This window comes from Scyliorhinus torazame, chromosome 10 (assembly GCF_047496885.1).
Source record: "Scyliorhinus torazame isolate Kashiwa2021f chromosome 10, sScyTor2.1, whole genome shotgun sequence".
In the NCBI taxonomy this organism is placed as follows: Eukaryota; Metazoa; Chordata; class Chondrichthyes; order Carcharhiniformes; family Scyliorhinidae; genus Scyliorhinus; species Scyliorhinus torazame.
In genome coordinates this window covers 162,974,199-162,995,918 of record NC_092716.1, presented here as the reverse complement: position 1 = coordinate 162,995,918, position 21,720 = coordinate 162,974,199, and the positions used below count along the sequence as shown (strand labels likewise).

The 21,720-nt window shown below is 47.2% G+C and overlaps 1 protein-coding gene across 1 annotated transcript in view; it reads left to right on the top strand.

Moving 5' to 3' along the window:
* The window catches only part of LOC140431005 (potassium voltage-gated channel subfamily KQT member 1-like), a 1,144,532-nt gene that overhangs the window by 750,582 nt on the left and 372,230 nt on the right, over positions 1 to 21,720 (top strand). Inside the window, exon 15 of the mRNA XM_072518896.1 lies at positions 17,852 to 17,927. Coding sequence (XP_072374997.1) covers positions 17,852 to 17,927 — 76 coding nt within the window. The remainder of the gene's footprint in view (positions 1 to 17,851; positions 17,928 to 21,720) is intronic.

Genomic DNA, 21,720 nt, shown 5'->3' with positions numbered 1-21,720 from the left:
GGGGCAAACACTTGGCCTCAATATCGGAGAATCACTCCTTCATACTTGTGACAATAAAACTTATTATTATTATTATTATTATTAATAAAATGAGGCTTTGTTTATCTCCAGCCTCAACGTGCCAGATTGAAACAGATCCCGAGGTGCACTGATCCTGTCCCATGTTAAAACTGAGTCCATTAAACTGGATAGGCTCTTTGGGTCTAACTCTTATCTTCTGAAATTTAAAGTGTTTTCCTAAAAGCTTTATGTTCTGCTGTGGAGCTGAATTTAGCCCATTAGCAACATCTAAATATAAATTTTCTAAAATTCCTCGTAGGTGAAATGGTTGGCTGAATGCTCAAATAGAAAAACACGACACCTCCCCCTTCCGCAAACTCCATAATTGAGGTAAAGAGGAAGTGTTCTTAAGAGACTGTTCTTAATTTTGTGCCTCACCGTCACCCCTTCACTTCAGATTTATTATTATTATTAGATGTCGGAATCAGACTGAGAAACACCAGGAAATGAATGGAAACTTTACCTCTCATGGGTCGAGGCAAACTAAAGACTAACACATTTCCTCAGTCTAATTTGAAACAACTTGGAAGCATTGAAGTGCCTTGGGATGTTCATTACATATAATTTGCTATATATAAGTATATATATGTTCAGTAAGAAGTCTTACAACACCAGGTTAAAGTCCAACAGTTTTGTTTCAAACACTAGCTTTCGGAGCACTGTTCCTTCCTCAGGTGAATCCTTCCTCACCTGAGGATGGAACAGTGCTCCGAAAGCTAGTGTTTGAAACAAAACTGTTGGACTTTAACCTGGTGTTGTAAGACTTCTTACTGTGCTCTCCCCAGTCCAACGCCGGCATCGCCACATCATATAGATATGTTGTTTTTGATTAGATAATATATGTTACCATACAGATAGCCATCCAGTGCAGGATAGAAGTAGCACCAATCTTAACATACTTCCACAAGCTTTTATTTACAGGATGATGCGATCATCAATTCACTCAAGGACTTGTGTCGGAGTAAAACAGTGGTTTTAATTAACTATCAACTTTGCCTGCCTGCGACTGGTACATACTGAGGACAGTCCCACAGGCCAGCTATTCTTATACTCCTCCAAAGGGGCGGAGCCATGGGCGGAGCCCTTACATGCTCCAACATCTCCCCCTGTGGGTGAAGCCATACAGTGGCCCACAGATAAAACCCACAGGGTTAATAACATAGAACATAACTGGTGAATTTAACTGTATTTGCATTCACCACACAGGACTTACACATCATCTAGTGGCAACTCCTAATCCAACCATCAGTTTCAATCTGCTCCTTCTTATTGGGACACAACTGAATTGCCAGTTAATACCCAGCACATACATACATCATATACAATTAACAGTACTGGCCTTTTGAGCCAACAGATCTTCTCTGTGCGATGAAACTCAATGTAATAAAGAGTTATCAGGAGAAGATTAATTTGTGTAGTCAACAAACTCTACGGGCGCGATTCTCCGGAAAACTTTCTAAGTGTGGTAGCGAGTGGGAATTGCGAGCTTCCCGGTGCTCAGCCCAGCAAAACCGGCAACATGATTCAACATTAATTGGGCCACTTATCGAGGCCTCACGGGCTTCTCGCCACAAATAACGCCTCACCAGCTGATTCCCCGGCACCACACTCGCCAGCTCCCCGCTAACAAGGTCGAGCAGCACTTAAACTGCCAACCCCAGCCAGCTCGCAATAATGGCGCTGAGGAGGGGGGAGCTGGGAGGTGGCGGGGGGGGCACCAACGGAATGGGGTATTGTACAGCACACTGAACATCTTTTTGCACAACCATTACGATGCCTCTATCACTTTCTTCTGCAATGTGGGCTGAACCCCGGACACTTTCCCATCTCTCCAGGCAACCCCCCTCCCCGTGGCGCTCACCCACCCTCTGGCGGGCTCCGGTGGACATGTCCCCGGAGCTGTCACCCACCCCTTGGGTGTTCGAATGTTACGTGTGCGGTGTTGCCTCCCACAGTGTTCAAGCACAGTGCCCAGGCTTTGTGGTCTGATTGGATGCTAGGCGATGACTCCCACATGCTACATGGCCCACCCACCCACAGGAATCCACTTGGGTTGTGTCAAGTGCTCACTTAACCACGATTGCAAATTCCCTATTAGGCAATAGCCTTCAGCCACGAGGCCAGAGGCCTCAGCAGTCAGTGGGGGTTCTGGGTGATCGGTGGGGCAAAGGGACAGGGACAAGGCTTTCTCCCAGAACAGGTATACACGATCCAGGGGCTGGCATGGTAGTGCTGCGAGCGATTGCCCCCGGTTGCCCCCTCAGCATTCCCTCCCCAACACCCCATGGTGGCCCATCCCTGCGGAGGGTCCGCCACCCCAGCCGAGCACTGAAGTGGCAATCCCAGCACACCCGGCTCTTTGCCTGTGAGCAAAGATGGCATCTCACTTCGTCAGCTCCCCAAAGAAGCCCTTCCACCAGGTTCACGTTTTTTCAAAAGGAGTACTAATCGATGCCAGCATGACCACTTGCTGGGGAGGCCGCTGAATGATAGGAGGCCGTTGGATATGGTGTCGCTCTCGTTGATTGTATAGAAATGGGGCTTAAGTGGTGATAACTGGTTTCTTGCCATGCTACGGTGAGATCTCAATTTCGCCTCTGGAAACTGGCCGGTTGCATCGCAAACTGTTTGGTGCCCGGCACAGATCTCATTTTTGGCCTGTCTCGCTATTCACCGGCCTCGTTTTGCTTGAGCGAGTGCGCAATGAGGCCGGAGAAACATGCCCTGCATCAACTCCCCAGGATAGACGGTGCCAAGGGCCCACTAATAATAAATAAAATAATAAATAACCTTTATTGTCACAAGTAGGCTTACATTAACACTGCAATGAAGTTACTGCGAAAAGCCCCTAGTCGCCACATTCCGGCGCTTGTTTGGGTACACAGAGGGAGAATTCAGAATTCTCAGCTGGTACGGAAATTGAACCCGCGCTGCTGGCCTTGTTCTGCATCTACATGTCCTGCCCACACTGCTGTCTGCCGACTCAGGAGCAGATGCAAACAAGCCGTAATGCACAAAGAAACTTTGCTCCCATTTGTTGCTAACCTCCTGGGTGGGATTCTGTGATCCTGAGACAAAGTGTTGACGCCGCTCCAGCTGCTGACCCCGGCGTCAACTGGGCGCCGCGGGATCTGCGCATGCGCAGTGGCACCGGCGCCAACACATGCATGCGCAGTGGCTTTCTTCAACGCGCCTGCCCCGACACAACATGGCACAGGACTACAGGAGCCGGCACGGAAGAAAGGAGGCCCCCAGCCAGAGAGGCCGGCCCACCGATCGGTGAGCCCTGATTGCGGGCCAGGCCACATCGGAGGCAGACTCCCCACAGGCCGTCCCCCCCGACCCTTTCACGCCGAGTTCCCGCCAGCTGAGGGCAGGTGTGGACGGCGACGGCGTGACTCGCCATTTTTATGACAGCTGCTTGGCCCATCCCGGGCCGAGAATCGGCGGGCCGACCGCGTAGAGCGGCCCCCGACCGGCGCCGCTCCATCCACGCCGGCGCCAATGGCGCAATGCTCCGCTCTGCGGAGAATCGTGTGCCAGCGCAGGGCGGCGTGGCGCGATTCGCGCCGGTCGGGGGATTCTCCAGTCCGTCCCCGGGCTGAGAGAATCCAGCCCCCTACTCCTTGTTTCTGCTGAAGAAAAATCTAGGAGGTAGGCTGCAAAAGAACTTGAGAACTTTTCGCAATTACATTCACTATTTTAATCAGCCTGCTAGAAGAATCCTTTGAAATAATGAAAATCCCACAGCAATCCCACTACATGCTCTCCAAGTGAATGAAGGTGAAAAATTAAAACATTTCATTCCTTCTGAACTTAATGGGCACATATCCAATAGAAAGCAACATGAATGTAGCTATTGGTTCATCGACCAGCAAGTTGGAATGCTTTAAAATATGTGGCTGTGAGCAAAATGCATTTGTTTATCATCAACCTTTCAGCTCAACACACAATAGAAAGTTGGAACTGAGCCGTGTTTTCATAGGCTTTTGGAAAGCATAAATCTCTAACTGTAACTTTTGTGAAATATTCTGGGATTGAACAAAAATAATCTCTTGGCTAGTTGTTATCATAGGACCTTAGTCTTTTACCTCGGGCAAAGATAATTGATTGTTATTATTCCTGAATTTATGAGACAAGTTTAATCATCTTGGAGTTGGGCATAAGCATCACATTGATTATCCATTAGCTCACTGTGATTTTGTAACTTGCATTGTCATGCATCACCTTGAAAATAACATTTCGGGCAATTATTTCTTGTTGGATGGTCATGCGCTGCCATCCTTCCTCAATATTTGGTCTGGATTTGGAGATGGACAGAAGGAGGCTGCTTGCAAAGGATGATAGGTGAATGTGACTACTTAAATTGCCGCATATTGTGGATACGACTATTGGTAACCTTTCCAAAGGTTATTTGGGGGACAAAGATGTCTGGCAAATGCCAGTAACTTGCACAATGAAGTAAGCCCAATCTCTAGCCGTCTTGAGCTAGACCTGGTTCAGAAGGGGTATTCCGCAGCATTACAGCATGCCTGTTAAGAGGACAGAAGAAAATGTTGTAAGTGTACAGGTGATCCTTTCTGCCTCTTTGTTGATATTCTGATGCATATTGGATGTAGGCGACTTGTCATCAAATGATACAGTTCTTTATTTGGGTTGTTTATTGGTTTGGGGCTAATATAGCCATTCCAGCATTGACATAATCAGATAAGTGCACTTATGCTTGAAACTAAGGCGAGAGAGATTGCTTCCTTGACGTAGCCTGTCTGGCCTGGAATTTCTCTTCTTTCATGTGTGGAAACCTATTGTCCTGACATACATAAAAAGTGGCCGTGTCAAAACCGTTGGCACAACCACTTAAATTAGTTCAGAAATAGCTCAAAATGCTGCTGTAAATCGCTTTAAATGTACGTTCACGAATAGCACATCCTGGAAAATGTTTTATGCTACCATCAGGAAATTATGCGCAAGTCTAAAAAACGTCTCTGGGACCTAATTTTAATACAGTTAACAAACAGAAACATGGAAAATTTCCAGCACTGTAAAAGGCCACTGGCCCATGTTCACTGCACATGGCACATTGTTGGGTATTACCAATGCAACGCCTGAACAGAAAATGGCAGGAGATCAGGCACATTAGATCGCTGCTCATTTTTCCGAATGGTTACTCCTATGTTACATCTATTGACCAGGCATGTCCCATTAAAAATCAACTTTGGTGCATGTCCTGAAAATGAAATCCTCTAACTAGACCATTTTAAATGTGTGCCTCTGGAAGTCATTGTTCCTGTGAGCCCTCTTGGACTATTTAATTTATAAAAGATGAAGGAAATGAAGTCTGAATGTTTTTCTTCCAATTTAGTGTTTAAGTAACCTTTAGGTTCTTACTCTGACTAAACAAAATATCACCATGTTTATTTTGTTATATCTGTTCCTGTCAATTTATATTTCGCAGTTGATTTTTAAAAACCAAGTCACAAATTGTTAAAATAATGAATACAAAGGCCTCCCTGAAAGGAACATAAAAAAACAGGAATGTTATTTTTCCGGGTTATCTGGATTGGGGTATTTTTAACCACTGGCATTCAGCTTTATGGGATGCGAGATGCGTCACTTTTCTTTAATGTTTTCTTTCACTGATCTTACTGTCGTCATAGCAACATTGGAGTCAAGTAAATGAGAGGTCAGAGGTTTGAGTGTTTTAGTCTGCCTGGCTGGCCAGTTGGGAGCCTGAGCATTACAGTATCATGTCAAAATGGGCTCCACTCAAAGAATGACTAGGGTGTATGTCATTCCTTTGTTTGCTCCCCACCCCCTAACTATTAACAGGGTGACATTTGAAGTGGTAAATATGGAAACCTTAGTTAGATGTTTCAGCAATCCACAGAAATGGCTTATAGTTTGGGATGTTTGTTAAAGTGAGTATTGACAGGAGGTGAAAATGGGAGGGAGTGCTGCGAGAGCAGGGGTGTAGGGAAGGGTGGTTGGAAGAGAGAGGAAAAGTCAAGCTATTTTATGCAAATTTATAATTAAGATTGTTTAATAGTATTGTCTCTGACATATAACTTATAGTTTGTTGTTTCTTGAAAATATTGCATAGTTTCTTCAGGGAAGGCAGGATAATTTTCCAGGTATAATAAGAAGAAAGGATGTTCGATCAATTATACCATTGAGCATTACTTGATTTCTAAGTTTTAGGTACTGAGGCACAGAATTATTGTCCAGCATATTCCTTTTTTCTTCCGTACCTTCACTGATAAGGAGGTGTTGCAATCTGTAGATGGCCAACCCACTGTAAGGTAACAGTAGTGCTTAACATGCACCCCCTTCCACCCACACACACATACCCCACCAGGACTTAATTGAATCTTCTGTCCAGAAAACCAGGTTGAGGTAGAATATATTTTCCTCCAGTTGGTTTGTTGAAAGAAAGATATTTGCATTTATATAATATTTCACGACCTCAGGATGGTCCCATTGCATTTTACATCAAGGGAGAACTTTTGTAGTCACTATTATAATGTAGGAAACATGGCAGTCAATTTGTGTGCAGCAGGGTCCCACAAAAAACAATTTAATGACAACTAGGTAATCATTTTTAAGGATGATGGTTGAGAGATAAATATTGGACATTAGGGAGAACTGATCTGCTCGTCTTCAAAATAGGGCGGGATTCTCCAACCCCCCGCCGGGTCGGAGAATCGGCGGGGGGGTCGGCGTGAATCCCGCCCCACCGCTCCGACGCCAGCCTAGCCCCTGGAAATGCAGAGGATTCCGCACCTTCCAGTCGGCCCGACGCCGGAGTGGTTCGCGCCGCTCTTGGCGCCGGCGTCGGGCCATCCGGCCAATTGCGGGAGAATCCTGCCCAGGATTTTTAATAGAGGGAGACAAGGGGCGAAATTCTCTGGAAACAGCGCGATGTCCGCCAACTGGCGCCCAGAACGGCGCAAATCAGAGGGCATCGCGCCGCCCCAAAGGTGCGGAATGCTCCGCATCTTTGGGGGCCGAGCCCCAACATTGAGGGGCTAGGTCGGCGCCGGACGAATTTCCGCCCCGCCAGCTGGCAGAAAAGGCCTTTGGTGCCCCGCCAGCTGGCGCGGAAATGACATCTCCGGGCGGCGCATGCGCGGGAGCGTCAGCGGCCGCTGACAGCTTCCCACGCATGCGCAGTGGAGGGAGTCTCTTCTGCCTCCGCCATGGTGGAGACCGTGGCGGAGGCGGAAGGGAAAGAGTGCCCCCACGGCACAGGCCCACCCGCGGATCGGTGGGCCCCGATCGCGGGCCAGGCCACCGTGGGGGCACCCCCCGTGGCCAGATCGCCCCGTGACCCCCCCAGGACCCCGGAGCCCGCCCGCGCCGCCTTGTCCCGCCGGCAAGGTAGGTGGTTTATTTTACGCCGGCGGGACAGGCATTTTAGCGGCAGGACTTCGGCCCATCCGGGCCAGAGAATCGAGCGGGGGGGCCCGCCAACCGGCGCGGCGCGATTCCCGCCCCCGCCGAATCTCTGGTGCCGGAGACTTCGGCAACCGGCCAGGGCGGGATTCACACCAGCCCCCGGCGATTCTCCGACCCGGCGGGGGGGTCGGAGAACCTCGCCCAAGGCCTCAGTTTCATATCAAAAAGACAGTACCTCTGACCATGCCTCATTCCCTCAGTGCAACACTGGCAGGCCAGCCTAATGTCCACGGTTGGAGTTGAACCCACAACCATCTGACTCCGGTTTGAGGAGGGTGCGACCACTGAACCACTGTTAACACCTACCTAAAGTGAATATACATATAACCTGGTATTCCCTATTTAATTCGACCTTGGGTCACTGTCTGTGCAGAGTCTGCACATTCTCCCCAAGTCTGCGTGGGCTTCCTCCGGGTGCTCCAGTTTCCTCCCACAGTCTAAACATGTGCAGGTTAGGTGGATTGTGATCAATATGCTGAGTCATAGAATCATAAAATCATAGAATTTACAGTGAAGAAGGAGGCCATTCAGCCTCTGGGAAGAGCACCCCACTTAAGCCCATGCAGCCTCCCTTTCCCCGTAACCCAGCAACCCCACCTAACCTTTTTGGACACTAAGGGCCATTTATCATGGCCAATCCACCTATCCTGTACATCTTTGGACTGTGGGAGGAAACCGGAGCACCCGGAGGAAACCCACGCAGACACGGGGAGAACATGCAGACTCCGCACAGACAGTGACCAAAGCCAGGAAGTGAACCTGGAGCTGTGAAGTAACTGTGCTAATCACTATGCTACCGTGGGTTTTTGAGTGGGCCTAGAGTTCTCTTTCGCAGGGTCAATACAGGCATGATGGGCCGAATGGCCTCCTTCTGCACTGTGGGGATTCTATGGACCTACTTTCCAGCCATATTTAGGTAAGGAGAAAAATAGAATTCCTGGTGACTTGTCAACAAAAGTATGCATTTTCTCTGACCCACACCCCACTCAAAAGGGATCTATCAAAAACCTAATTGCTTTTTTAGAAATATTTTATTCCTGCAAGTGGAGTTGTGATCTACTTTGATCATAGGAGGAGGGGGTATTCTCTTTGAAGTGAACTCCATTGTATTTAACATAAGGCAATGTTTGTTGCTCTGCAGAAGACTGTTTAGATTCCACAGGTGTTCACAATAGGCAGCCAGAGCGAAGTTTTGGTCCATATGCTTTCCTGTAGCTTCAAGATTCCAGGTGTAAATTGAAGCTTTCCCTCCCTCTGATATACAATCGCGTATTTTGTTTTCAGAATAGCCTCTCTATTCTGGAGGAGAGAACAAACGGTCTATTTATTAGCGAGAGGAGCAAAACCTGGAACTCTGACAGAGTATATAAAAAATGTATTAGCCAACATCAGACTGATACCAAGAATGTGAAAAGCAATTGTGAAGAGTGGCGGGACTAGCTAAAAATCCATATAATTTGATCGTCTGGATCTGGTTCTGATTATAGTCCAGAACAGCTGGGGAGTGGATTGGAGTTAAAAATCAATATCAAAAGGGGGCTCCTTTGTATGTTTCTATCTCAACTACAAGGCTTGAGTTTATAATTTGCAACCATATTATAAAATACGCCCTTTACAATATGCTTAACTATCTGTGTGTGTGTGTGTGCAAGCACTATTCCTAGCCAGTCTTCCACTGTGTTCACTTCAGGCTTTATGTCAATTGTGCCTCTTCTGTCAATGCTGAAATAACCAAAGGAAACATTTAGAATGAAAATCCTGGATGTAAGCATTTGTCTGTAACATTGCAATTGCAGGCTTTGATCAGCAGGTTGTCCCTGTCATGTGAGAGTACCTTTAAGAAATGGGTGTTTATAAATGGGTGTGTATATAAATATCTGTAGGGAGAGTACCTTTAAGAAATGGGTGTTTACTACTGCAATGATGTCAGAGAGTGGGTGGAGCTGGACTGTCTGACAGCTTTTTACTTTCGTTTTTGAGCAGGCTGCAGGGTGTGTTTTAGTTTTGTTTTCAGTGTTGGAGCTGAAGCCAGACCAAGCAGGTGTATTGCTGTTCTCTCTGCCATCAAAAGAGGTCTCTTGATCATTTGGTGAATTGAGAATTATAAATGTTCTCAGTAGTGAATGTAAACATAATGTGCTTCTGTTGAAAGGTGTTTCTTCTGTCTTCTGGATGTTGTGAAATGAAATGAAAATTGCTTATTGTCCCAAGTAGGCTTCAAATGAAGTTACTGTGAAAAGCCCCTAGTCGCCACATTCCAGCACCTGTTTGGGGAGGCTGTTACAGGAATTGAACCGTGCTGCTGGCCTGCCTTGGTCTGCTTTCAAAGCCAGCGATTTAGCCCTGTGCTAAAGAGCCTCTAGTTATTAAGAATTACTTAGTGTTGTAGTCTTTGGGGGTTGTATTTGAATTGATGGTTGCTAAGATGTTCACTATATGTTTTAAAAAGGTTAACTTGAGTTCATAGAATAAACATTGTTTTGCTTTAAAAAATACTTTTCTATTTCTGCTGTACCACACCTGTAGAGTGGGCCGCGTGCTCCCCATACCACAATATATTAAAAGTTGTGGGTCAGGGGTACTCCATGATACACTTTGGGGTTCTCAAAACCCTGGCCCATAACAGTCCCAAAACATTTTACAAGCAACAAAATACCTTTTGAAGCATAGTCAGTATTGTGCAATAGAAAATCCTGTTCGAAAAATCTGAGGTGGATCTAAAGAAGTGAGAGAAGTGATGAGATGTGGAACTGGTTCTAACTTTGTTTCATAGTTTTAGAATCATAGAATCCCTACAGTGTCAGAAGGAGGCCATTTGGCCCATCAAGTCCACACCAACCATCTGAAACAGCACCCTGCTTAAGTCCAATTCCCCGCTCTATCCCCGTAACCCCACCTAACTGTTGAACACTAAGGGGCAATTCAGCTTAGCCAATCCACCTAACTTGCACATCTTTGGACTGTGGGAGGAAACCGGAGCACCCGGAGGAAGCCCACGCAGGCACGGGAAGAATGTGCAAACGCAGTTTCACTAATATTGCCCCCTTTAGCCCCGCTCCTGAAGACAGTATCTTAAGTTGCCTCCATAGATGCTGACTGCCCTCTGTAAATGCTCCTCTCCCCGACCCCACCCAAGTGACCAAATGAATATGTGAGAGTTGGAGATAATGTGTGGCAGCAAATGTTAGGGACACTCCAGCCAAGGCTCAATGTATGTCCTCAGCCAATATTCTCACAGCCTTCAACATGTGACACTGGATTACAATCTGCTACACAACCTCCGTCAATTTATTTCCCATGTCCTCACAGTGAGCATAGAGGTTAATTGTTGTATCCTTCCAGTCCCTGCCCACCCAAACCATTAAGATATTGTAATCCGCTAATTAGCCACAGACCTCCTTGTCCTCTTTCATAACATCAAAGATAAAGTGAACACACTAGAGATATGCGGCCGTGATTCTCCCCTAACCGGCGGGGCAGGCTGTACCGGCGCCGAGTGGCATGAACCACTCCAGCGTCGGGCCACCAAACCCCAAAGTATATCATAGAATCCGCCGCACCTTCAGGGGCTAGGCCAGTGGCAGTGCGATTGGCGCCGCGCCAACCAGCGCCGAAGGGCCTCTGCCGGCTGGCTCGAGTTGGCGTATGCGCGGGAGCGGCAGCGTGTGCTGACATGATCCCAGCACATGCGCAGGTTGGTTCCTCTCCGCACCGGCCATGGCGGACCATTACAGTGGCCGGTGCGGAGGGAAAGAGTGCCCCCACGGCAAAGGCCCGCCTGCGGATCGATGAGCCCCAATCGCGGGCCAGGCCACTGTGGGGGCATCTCCCCGCACCCTCCCCCGAGGACTCTGCAGCTGCCCGCAGAGCCAGGTCCCGCCGGTAAGGATCTGGTATATTTCACGCGGCGGGATCCGCTGAAAACGGGCGGCCACTCGGCCCATTGGGGGCCGGAGAATTGCCGGTGGGGGCCACTGCCTACGGTCCCCGACCGGCGCGGCGTGACTCCCACCCCCGCCGAAAAACCGGCACCGGAGAATCTGGCAGCCGGCATCGGGGCGGGATTCACGCTGCCCTCCGGAGATTCTCCGGCCCGGTGGGGGGTCGGAGAATCCTGCCCGCAAGTCAGCCAACATCTGTAAAACAGGCTAACATTTCATAGTCCTTTTTTCAGAAGAGATCCAGAACTGAGGAACCCACCAGTCTTTTCTCTTTACAGAGGCTGGCTGACTTGCTTTGTATTTTTGTTGTGTTGTGCTTTTATTGCAGATTCCCAGAATTAACTTTTACTTTAATTGGTACAGTAGCATGCCCAGTCAGCCATCATGGACACCTTTGCCAATTCTTCATCAATCTTGAATGGATGTAACTCTTCTCCTCTCAATCTGTTTGGCCTGTCAGTCAGAAATATAAACTGAACAGGCTGGGAAGCCTTAGAACAATTATCTGTCCCAGTGTAAAGTACCCTCTGCCATCACCCTTCCATTCAGAGTTGGTAGACGATCTGGTTATCTAAAGTGCTGCATTCATAGGAGGAGTTCCTAAAATTACCAAATGAAGTAAAAATGGCAAAATTAGTTCATGACATTTTTACTTCACTTAACATTTTGAGTGGACTCATGAACACAATCTGGGAAATACATTTATACCCCTGCTAGTAATGACAATCCAAGGAAAACCTGATGATCGCATTTATCTTGCTAAACACAAGAACAAGGGAACTGATGGATGTAGACCTGACCACCGGGGCAAAATGATGACAGAGCGAATTGCTTGTCTGTTAATGAACTCATCAAAAGAAATCAATAGACTAAAAACCAAGCATATTGTACAATGGACATGCATTCTGCACTGACTATTATCAGCCAGGCAGTGAAGTTCAATGATATTTACCAATACCCCACCACCACCCGCCCACCCCCACCTCCCCTTCACCCCCTTAGAATTTCATAGGAGGACCATTGAAATAACCAGTGTGTTTTTCAATTCCTCTTTGGACAAATCCTACAATGTAAACCATATCAAAATGTTCATTGTGCCCGTCATTGTCACAGCAGGAATGACAGCATGATTCTTCATCTCTCACAGAATGTTTTGGCTGGAAGATGGCACCCATTTCAATGATGGATTACCAAGGCTTTCTTTCTTCATGTAGCTGGGATTAAGAGCTCACTGTGGGCTTTTGCAGTGTGATTGCCTGCAGTGTGTCTTTTATAGCATTTGTTGTTACACAAAACCTTAGGCGAAGTTGGTGCAACAGGACAGCTCTGCCTTATTAAGGACTTTTCAGCAGGAAAGCTGATACGCAATGTGTTCATGATATTGGTTTTGCTCTCAATAGGAATAGAAGGCTCCAGGTTTGTAAATGGAGCAGTTTTGTGTTCCCTGATTGTATGTTCATGTTAGCCTTCATTAACAATATAATATTAGTTTTCAATGTTGTGGTCAATGTGTCTTGTGCACCGCCTGATAGTGCAACATAACGCAGATCAAGTTGTAGTCTCTTTAAATGATGCTGAAAATTGGGGAGCTCAGAAAAATCTACAAGTCACGAGCAAGTTGGCAAATGAAACTGATGTTTGAAGAAGAAAATGATGCGAAACCTTGTATAAATTCAAAGTGAGTGTGGCAGCAAATTGAATGGAAACAAATGTGATCAAAGGCAAAGTTTGGCTTTGGTCCAGCTCTCTGTGTCTTTCTACCTTATTCTTTTATCTGTGTGTGCTTTGTTCCCCCTGCTTCACATTTTGTGGTTTAATCTGCCTCACTTTCTCTGTGCCTTATCACCTAACTGTCTCGCGAGCTCTTTCACTTTCTGCCTTACTCTCTAAACTTACTGTTGCTGCCTCAAGATTGTGTTCAATATACCTCTTTGTTCTATTTCTGTGCCTCCCTTTTTCTTGTGCTTCTATCAATTTCTCGACGTCTCGATATCTCTCTTTCTCACTTTCTGTATATGCTTCCTTTGTCACAGCATATCTATGTCTCCGAGTCACTTTATTTATCTGTTTGTCTGTCCCTGAATCTTTCCCCGTCTGTCTGTGCCTCTTGTTATGCCTCTGTTCTCTTTCTATTATCGTCTCTTGTTTCTGTGCCTACTTCATTTGTTTGCCTGCTCACTAATTTTCTCTCACTCTCCATTTTTTTCCTTGTTCTCTCTCTCCGCCTCCCCCTTGTGCTTTTCTCTAATGTCTGTTCCAAAGCTTGCTCTCATTCATGTTTCCCCCCCCCCACCCCCAACCCTCTCTGTTTCTTGCTAGGCAGATGCAGTTACTAAAAGCTTGAACTTGGGAAGAGAGAAAGGAAAGAAATTAGTCCCAGTGTTGTGTCAGACATAACACCGTTGTTTTCAGTGTAATAACGTTTCGAGTTACCCAGTGTTTGGCTTTGACTATTTATTACCAGAGGTTGGATATTTCTGTAATTAATCCAACTGTCTCAGCAGCCGCACTGAGAACTCAGGGGGACTATCGGGTTTCCCATGCCAGCAGTTGCTCATGAACTGTAAAACAAGCCCCAGTACGTTTGCCATTTCAGTCTGCAGTTGCCATTCTACTGAAGATATAATCATTTACTCTGCAAAAGCAAGGCCATTTTTTTGAAGCTTTTGGGCCGTCTGACTTTTTTTGTGGAACCGTCAGTGAAACGAATAGTGCTTTAAATCTAGGAAGAAAACAAATCGGGGATTTACAAGAACTCATCAATTTGCACAACGATCCTAAAATGTGCTCAGATCTTGTACAGTTTTAAAACTTCATGAAACAATGCCTTTGATTGCCACTAGTTAAAGCAGCTGGGACATAAATTTGGCCAGGAGACTTTTTAATTGAATGAATTGCTAGAATTTCAGCTGTGGAATCAATTTTTCCAGCTCCTTCAATAAATCATCCTGATATATAACCCCTGTATATACCTAGAAGTACAGTAAAATAGTCCACTGCTGTATTCTGTCAATTGAACAATAGGATAGCTTGGATACTACAGTTCCTGCTTCTAAAATGTGTGTGCCGCACATATTTGTCGGCAAGAAAATCAGTATAAGCTGGAATTCTCCGGTCGTTGGGGTTCTCTGTTCTTGCCGGCAGCGCAGCCCCATCCGCGGGTTTCCTGGCCGCATAGGGTACTTTTAATGGGAAATCCCATTGTCAAGCAGCGGGAGTAGAGAATCCCGCCACCAGTGAATGCCGAGAAACACAGGGCTGGGGGACCAGGGAATCCAGCCATAACCTTTTTAATAATAAGTTACGTAAATTACACAAATTTGTTTTTACACAGATTGTTCATTCAGAGCTCAAGAATTCAATTATTAAAGATTTTGTGACTCTTTTCCATAAGTCAACCAGCTCCATTGTAATAGTTTGATCTGGACTGGGCGATCTTAGCTAATTTTCCATTTCCTTCACTTTGGATGGAGGACCTGTTGCGGTTAACAATAGCAACAGTGTGTGCCATCTACAAAATGCACTGCAGTAACTCACCAAGCCAGCACCTTCCCGTGGCCACTACCATCTAGAAGAACAAGGGCAGCAGATACATGCAAACAAGATGGCACAGTGGTTGGCCTCACAGCGCTAGATGCCTGGATTCAACTCTGGCCTTGGGTGACTGTGTGGAGTTTGCACTTTTTCCCGTGTCTGCGTGGGTTTCCTCCGGGTGCTCCGGTTTCCTCCCACAGTCCAAAGGCGTGCAGGGTAGGTGGATTGGCCATGCTAAATTGCCCCTTAGTGTCCAAAAGGTTAGGTTGGATTGCGGGGATAGTATGGGGCTCTTTCGGAGGGTTGGTGTAGATTCAATAGGCCGAATGGCCTCCTTCTGCACTGTAGGGTTTCTATGGATTCTAACACCATCACCTGGACGTTCTGCTCCAAGTCACTCACCATCGTGACTTTGAAATGTATCGCCATTCCTTCACTGTCGCTGGGTCAAAGTCCTGGAACTCCCTCCCTAACAGCACTGTGGGTGTACCTGCACCATATCGACTGCAGCATTTCAAGAAGGCAGCTCACTAACACCTTCTCAAGCGCAGTCGGGCAACAAATGCTGGCCGAGACAGCAAAGCCCATATCCCATAAAAATGAATTTTAAAAAACTCTGGTTAGCCTTCCTCCTAAAGGTTTTCACATGAAATGTCCCACGTCCAGCTACTTTGTCCAGCCAAAGAACCTTTAACCACAATCTCCAATATTTTTAAAACTAATCAATGAAGTGTTCAAAGAAAATGATGAAAACACAATTTTGTAGTTCTCCTTTGCTTTGCTGTCCTGTGTTGCTGGACAGTAGGTCTGGAATATTAATATATAATTCCTGGTGTAGAATTTTAAGGATGGCAAGGGGTCGGCGCTCATCCTCCTGAGAATTGCCACCTAACGCTCTCCAACCCACCCAGGCACAATGCTGCAGTGGCCAGAAATGGTACTGCTGAGCTCTGCCTGGAACCAAGTCCCGGGACCTTCGAAAAGTTAAGTCCTGGGGGTCCCAGGGGCTGGGGGATAGGGATCGCCCAGAGAAGCAGACAGGGGGTAGGGTGATTGAAGTGGTTAGGGGGAGGAGGTCCCAGAGCTCCAACGTCCCAAGGAAGAGGGTGCCCCAACTCTGAGGAGGCCTTCAGAGTGGGGCGCCATTCCCCTTTCCTACCCGAGATGGGGAGAAATTTAAATGTCTTTTTCCCACCCTACCAGGTCCCGCCAACCTAAAAATTGAGGCGAGGCAGGATAAGGCCACCTAGCGACCATTCACCCAATAACAGGATTTTCTGTCCGAGACACTGCCTGGCCTAAAGTGAAATTGCACCTGGGTTTGGACAGGGGGAATCCCACCCATTCAATTTTACGCTCCCACCCCTGCCCCCCACCCAACTGCCTCAGAACCCGCTTTGGGGAGTAAATTTCTGCCCCAGAAGACTCCAGGACATTCCTGGAGAAATTGCAACCTTCCCTGGTGGTTCAGTGAGTCCGTTCATCGAGTAACTGAGCATTCCAAATCAGAAAGGACTCGAATTTGATCCCCAGTCTGGTTTGTCAGCTGGTCTGAACCAGGGTGTCTGTGGTAGTGCTACGGAGGCTTTATCCTCCCAGGATCTCTGTCATTCGTCACTATCCCCGCAGGAAATGCTTATTTGTGGACATGGAATAATCACAGACTTGGCCTAGCTCATGATTAGGCTATTGGATTGCGCTATTGAGTTGGATGATCAGCCATGATTCTGATGAATGGCGGAGCAGGCTCGAAGGGCCAAAAGGCCTCTTCCTGCTCCTATCTTCTATGTATCTACAGGAGACTCAAGATGGCCTCAGCCCTTATTGTCAAGGCTCACCCATGATTCATTGTCTAGCCTAACAGGTGAAGAAGACACACCTGATTGAGGTGGCGAACCTAGTGTCCGTGAAACATATTCCAATGATGGAAGTGTCAATTACAAGGGGGCACAGGTTTGGGAGGGAAGAAAAATGAAGGAAATTAACGTGAAAAAAGCAGGGAACCTATTTAATCAGCGAGATGGTGCAAAAGAATGATTCATAGGAACCCCTGTGTCAACAATAAAAAAGGAGCTTACAGATTAAAAAGACAGATTGGGGGCGATTCTCCCAAATAAAGCCCAAGTGTTCGCGCCGTCGTGAACGCCATCGCGTTTCACGACGGCGTGAACCGGGCCCGGGTACGACCTATTCTGTCCCCCACAGGGGGCCAGCACGGCGCTGGAGTGGTTCACGCCGCTCCAGCCTCCTTTCCCGGCGCCAAATGGGTGCCGCACCAACCCGCACATGCATGGGGGGCTTCTTTAGCGCGCCGGCCCCGACTCAACATGGCGTCGGTGCTCAGGGGCCGGCCGCGCAGGGAAGTAGGCCCGGGGGGGGGGGGAGTGGCCGGCCCGCCAATCGGTGGCCCCGATCGAGGACCAGACCCCATCGGAGGCCCCCCAGTGAAGGAGCCCCCCCACTCACCACAGGCCGCTCCCCGACCGTTCGCGCAGTGTTCCCGCTGGCAGCGACCAGGGGTGAACGGCGCCGGCGGGACTCTGTCGTATCCGTACGGCCACTCAGCCCATCCGGGCCGGAGAATCGGCAGCCCAGCCAATTCCAGCGGCCCGCGGCCAGAACCACGCCAAATGCACCGCCGCAAATGGCGCCGATTCTCCGCACCTCGGAGAATCGTGCGCCAGTATTGGGGCATCGTGGTGCGGTTGCGGAGATTCTCCGGCCCGGCGCGGGGCTCGGAGAATCACCCCCATATTCTTTGGTGGTAATTGAGTCTGATTCAGAGGGCAAAGAAGATTCATTGTGATGTCTTTTTCTTCACTCGTGCATTCTCTTCTAACACAGTCCTGTTCTGTTCACAGGTTGAGGGAGTCCCACAGGGTCACCATCAAGGTGATTCGAAGGATGCAGTATTTTGTAGCAAAGAAGAAATTTCAGGTGAGTCCTGAAATGTAAAAGGTTTCCTCGTTGTTTCTTTGAGGCCATGTAAAGAAAAGTTTTGGCAGAGGGAATTCTCTTCTGTAATGACCGCAAGCTATGCCTTCTATTCTCTGGGCTGTACAATGGGGACGGCCGTCTCATTGAGAAAGCGTAGACTGGAAAGAACTGGGACTGCTGTAATTTAGTCCGACTGAATGTAATTTATTTCTCTTTCTGCCAACAACCTTGACTCTTCAACTTCAGCACCTATATCACTTTCCACTAACACATTCCAGTAACTTTTCACCAACTCCAGAGTCGCTTCCACCCTTTGTGTGAAGTTATTTGATTACAAGATAAGAAGGCAGACTATGCTATTTTTCTCTCGACTTTTTAACTAATGCTTTTCCAGGTTATTGCTGTGCATAGCTGGAAGCTTTGCCCTTCACTATTTAATGTTGCGCCCTTTTAATTTTACTTTTTATGCAGAGATGTTCTTTGTCACTTTCTCTGTTCCTTTTCTTCTGTCCTCACCTTTTCCAGCCAGCTGCAGCTGAGAGCAGGGAAAGTAGGCAGCCTATTTTCAGATGTCCAGCTGGTCAGAGGCTGGGAATCCTGTGGAGAGCAACTCACCTCCTGGCTCCGCAAAGCCTGCCCAGCATTTGCAAGGCACAAATCAGGAGTCTGGAATACTCTCTTCTTACTTGAATGAGTGCAGCTCCAACAACACTCGAAGATCGACACATCCAATTTATGGGCGGCACAGTAGCACAGTGGTTAGCACTGTTGCTTCACAGCGCCAAAGACCCGGGTTCAATTCCCGGCTTGGGTCACTGTCTTTCTGGTGTCTGAGTGTTCTCCCCGTGTCTACGTGAGTTCCCTCCAGGTGCTCCGATTTCCTCCCACAAGTCCCAAAAGACATGCTTATTCGGTGAATTGGACATTCTGAATTCTTCCTCAGTGTACCCAAACAGGCGCCGGAATGTGGCGACAAGGGGATTTGCTCATGTCAGCATAAGGGAGGTGTTTGATATTGCATACCTGCAAACATCACCAGCCCAACTCCCTGCAAAATGCACATTCATTTCATCCCACACTCGGTGCCTGCACATGGCAACATGGAATACTCAGTTCCTCGGGGGTGAAAAGTGACTCACATTATCCTTACTACTGTGACATGAGTGTGATGTAAAGCCCTCATGAGACCTGGATTACTGGGAGCAGTTTTGGGCACCACATATGAATATATATATAAAGCTTCGAGTGCACGTTAGTGAGCCACATTGTGAGCACAAAATCTGAAATTGGCTGTTAGTTTAATACATTTAAAAAATAAATTTAGAGTACCCAATTAATTTTTCCAATTAAGGGGCCGTTTAGCGTGACCAATCCACCTACCCTGCACATCTTTGAGTTGTGGGGGCGAAACCCACGCAAACACGGAGAGAATGTGCAAACTCCACACCAACAGTGACCCAGGGCTGGGATCGAACCTGGGACCTTGGCGCTGTGAGGCTGCAGGGCTAACCCACTGCGCCACCGTGCTGCCCTATTAGTGTAATTCTTACCACATTTGGGATTGTTCAGTAAGTGTTGCCCAATAGGGGAATCACATCTGATGTTGGATGCTATGTTCTCAGTTTTTCAAGCACGGTTTCGTTGAGTAGGGTTTATACTATGCCTATTAGGAATAGCCGAAGAGAGGTGCTGTTTGACACGATCCGCCTGTCTTTGGCATGTATGACCTATCATCATACTAACACTGAAAGTCATATATCACATTATTCATTTGTGTGGTCACAGAATGTTTTTTTTTTAGCTTGGTGGCAATGACCTGTTAGCTGAGAATACCACACATGTTGCCACTCCATGTTTGGCAAAGGTCAAATACAGGCAACACATCTTTTTCAGTTAAACAGAAATATGGGGACAACTGTTCCCTTGTGCATTCTCCATGACAACATCTCAATAAACACAGTCCACTTCCCAACCAATCAGCATATTTTTCTCATGCGGTATAAATTGTTGATCCCTTTGGAATTTGGTATTTTTGTGTCTGTCCTGATGAGTGCAAGACAAAAGGATTTGACGGGATGTCACTTTTTCAGCAATACGCAAAAGTTAGGAAGTTATGACAAATCTGTATAAAACACTGGTTTGGCCTCACTAGAGCATTGCGTCCTGTTCTGGGCACCACACATTCACAAGGATTTTTTTCAAAATTCATTTACGGGATGTGGGCACCACTGGCTGTGCCAGCATTTATTGCCCATCCCTAGTTACCCTTGAGAAGGTTCTGTTGAGCTGCAGCCTTGAAGCACTATAGTCCTTGAGGCGTAGGTACACCTGTGCTGTTACGGAGGCAGCTCCAGGATTTTGACCAAGTGACAATGAAGGAACGGCGATATATTTCCAAGTCAGAATGGTGAGTGACTTGATGGGGATCCTCCAGGTGGGGGTGTTCCCGGATATCTTCTACGCTTGTCCTTCTAGATGGTAATGTTTGTGGATTTGGGAGGTGCTGCATAAGGTACCTTGACAAATTACTACAGTGCATCTTGTAGATGGTACACATGGCTGCCATGGTCTATTGGTGGTGGTGGGGGATTGAATGTTTGTGGAAGAGCTACCCAACCAAGTGGGCTGCTTTGTCCTGGATCGTGTTGGGCTTCTTGAGTGATTATGGAGCTGCACACATCCAGGCAAGTGGAGAATATTCCATTACAAATAACAAAGAACAATGAACAAAGAAAAGTACAGCACATGAACAGGCCCTTCGCCCACCAAGACTGTGCCAATCATGGTGCCCTAACTAAAAACAAAACTTTCTGCCTTACTTGGTCTGTATCCCTCTACTTCCTCCCTATTCATCTACCCATCCAGATGCCTCTTAAATGTTGATAATGTGCCTGCTTCCACCACTTCCTCTGGCAGTGCGTTCCAGGGACCCACCACGCTCTGTGTGAAAAGCTTACCCCGCCCATTTCCCTTAAACTATCCCCCTCTCTTCTTGAACCTGTGCCCCCTTGTAATTGACACTTCCATCATTGGAAAAAGCCTCTGACTATCCACTCTGTCAATGCCTCTCATAATTTTGTCGACCTCTATCAGGTCTCCCCTCAGCCTCTGTCTTTCCAATGAAAACAATCCTAGTTTATGCAACCTCTCCTGATAGCCAACACCCTCGAGACCAGGCGACATCCTGGTGAATCTTCTGTGCACTCTCTCCAAAGCTTCCATGTCTTCTTCTGATAATATGGTGACCAGAACTGCACGTAGTACTCTAAATGCGGCCTAACCAAGGTTTTACATAGCTGCAACATGATTTCCCAATTCCTGTACTCAATGCCGTGGCTGATGAAGGCAAGCATGCCATGTGCCTTCTTAATCATCTTGGTTACCTGCATTGCCACTTTTAGGGAACTGTGGACCTGTACGCCCAGATCCTTCAGTATGTAAATGTTCCTAAGGGTTCTGCCATTTACAATATAATTCATACCTAGATTTGATCCTCCAAAATGCATCGTCTCGCATTTGTCTGGATTAAACTCCATATGCCATTGCTGTGCCCAAGAATCCAATCTATCTATATCCTGTTGTATGCTCTGACAATCCTCGACACTATCGGCAACTCCGCCAATCTTCATGTCATCCGCAAACTTTCTAATCAGACCGCCCACATTTTTCTCCATATCATTTATATATACTACAAACAACAGAGGTCCCAGCACAGACCCCTGCGGAACACCACTAGCTACAGATCTCCATTCTGAAAAACACCCTTCCACTGCTACTCTCTGTCTTCTGTAAC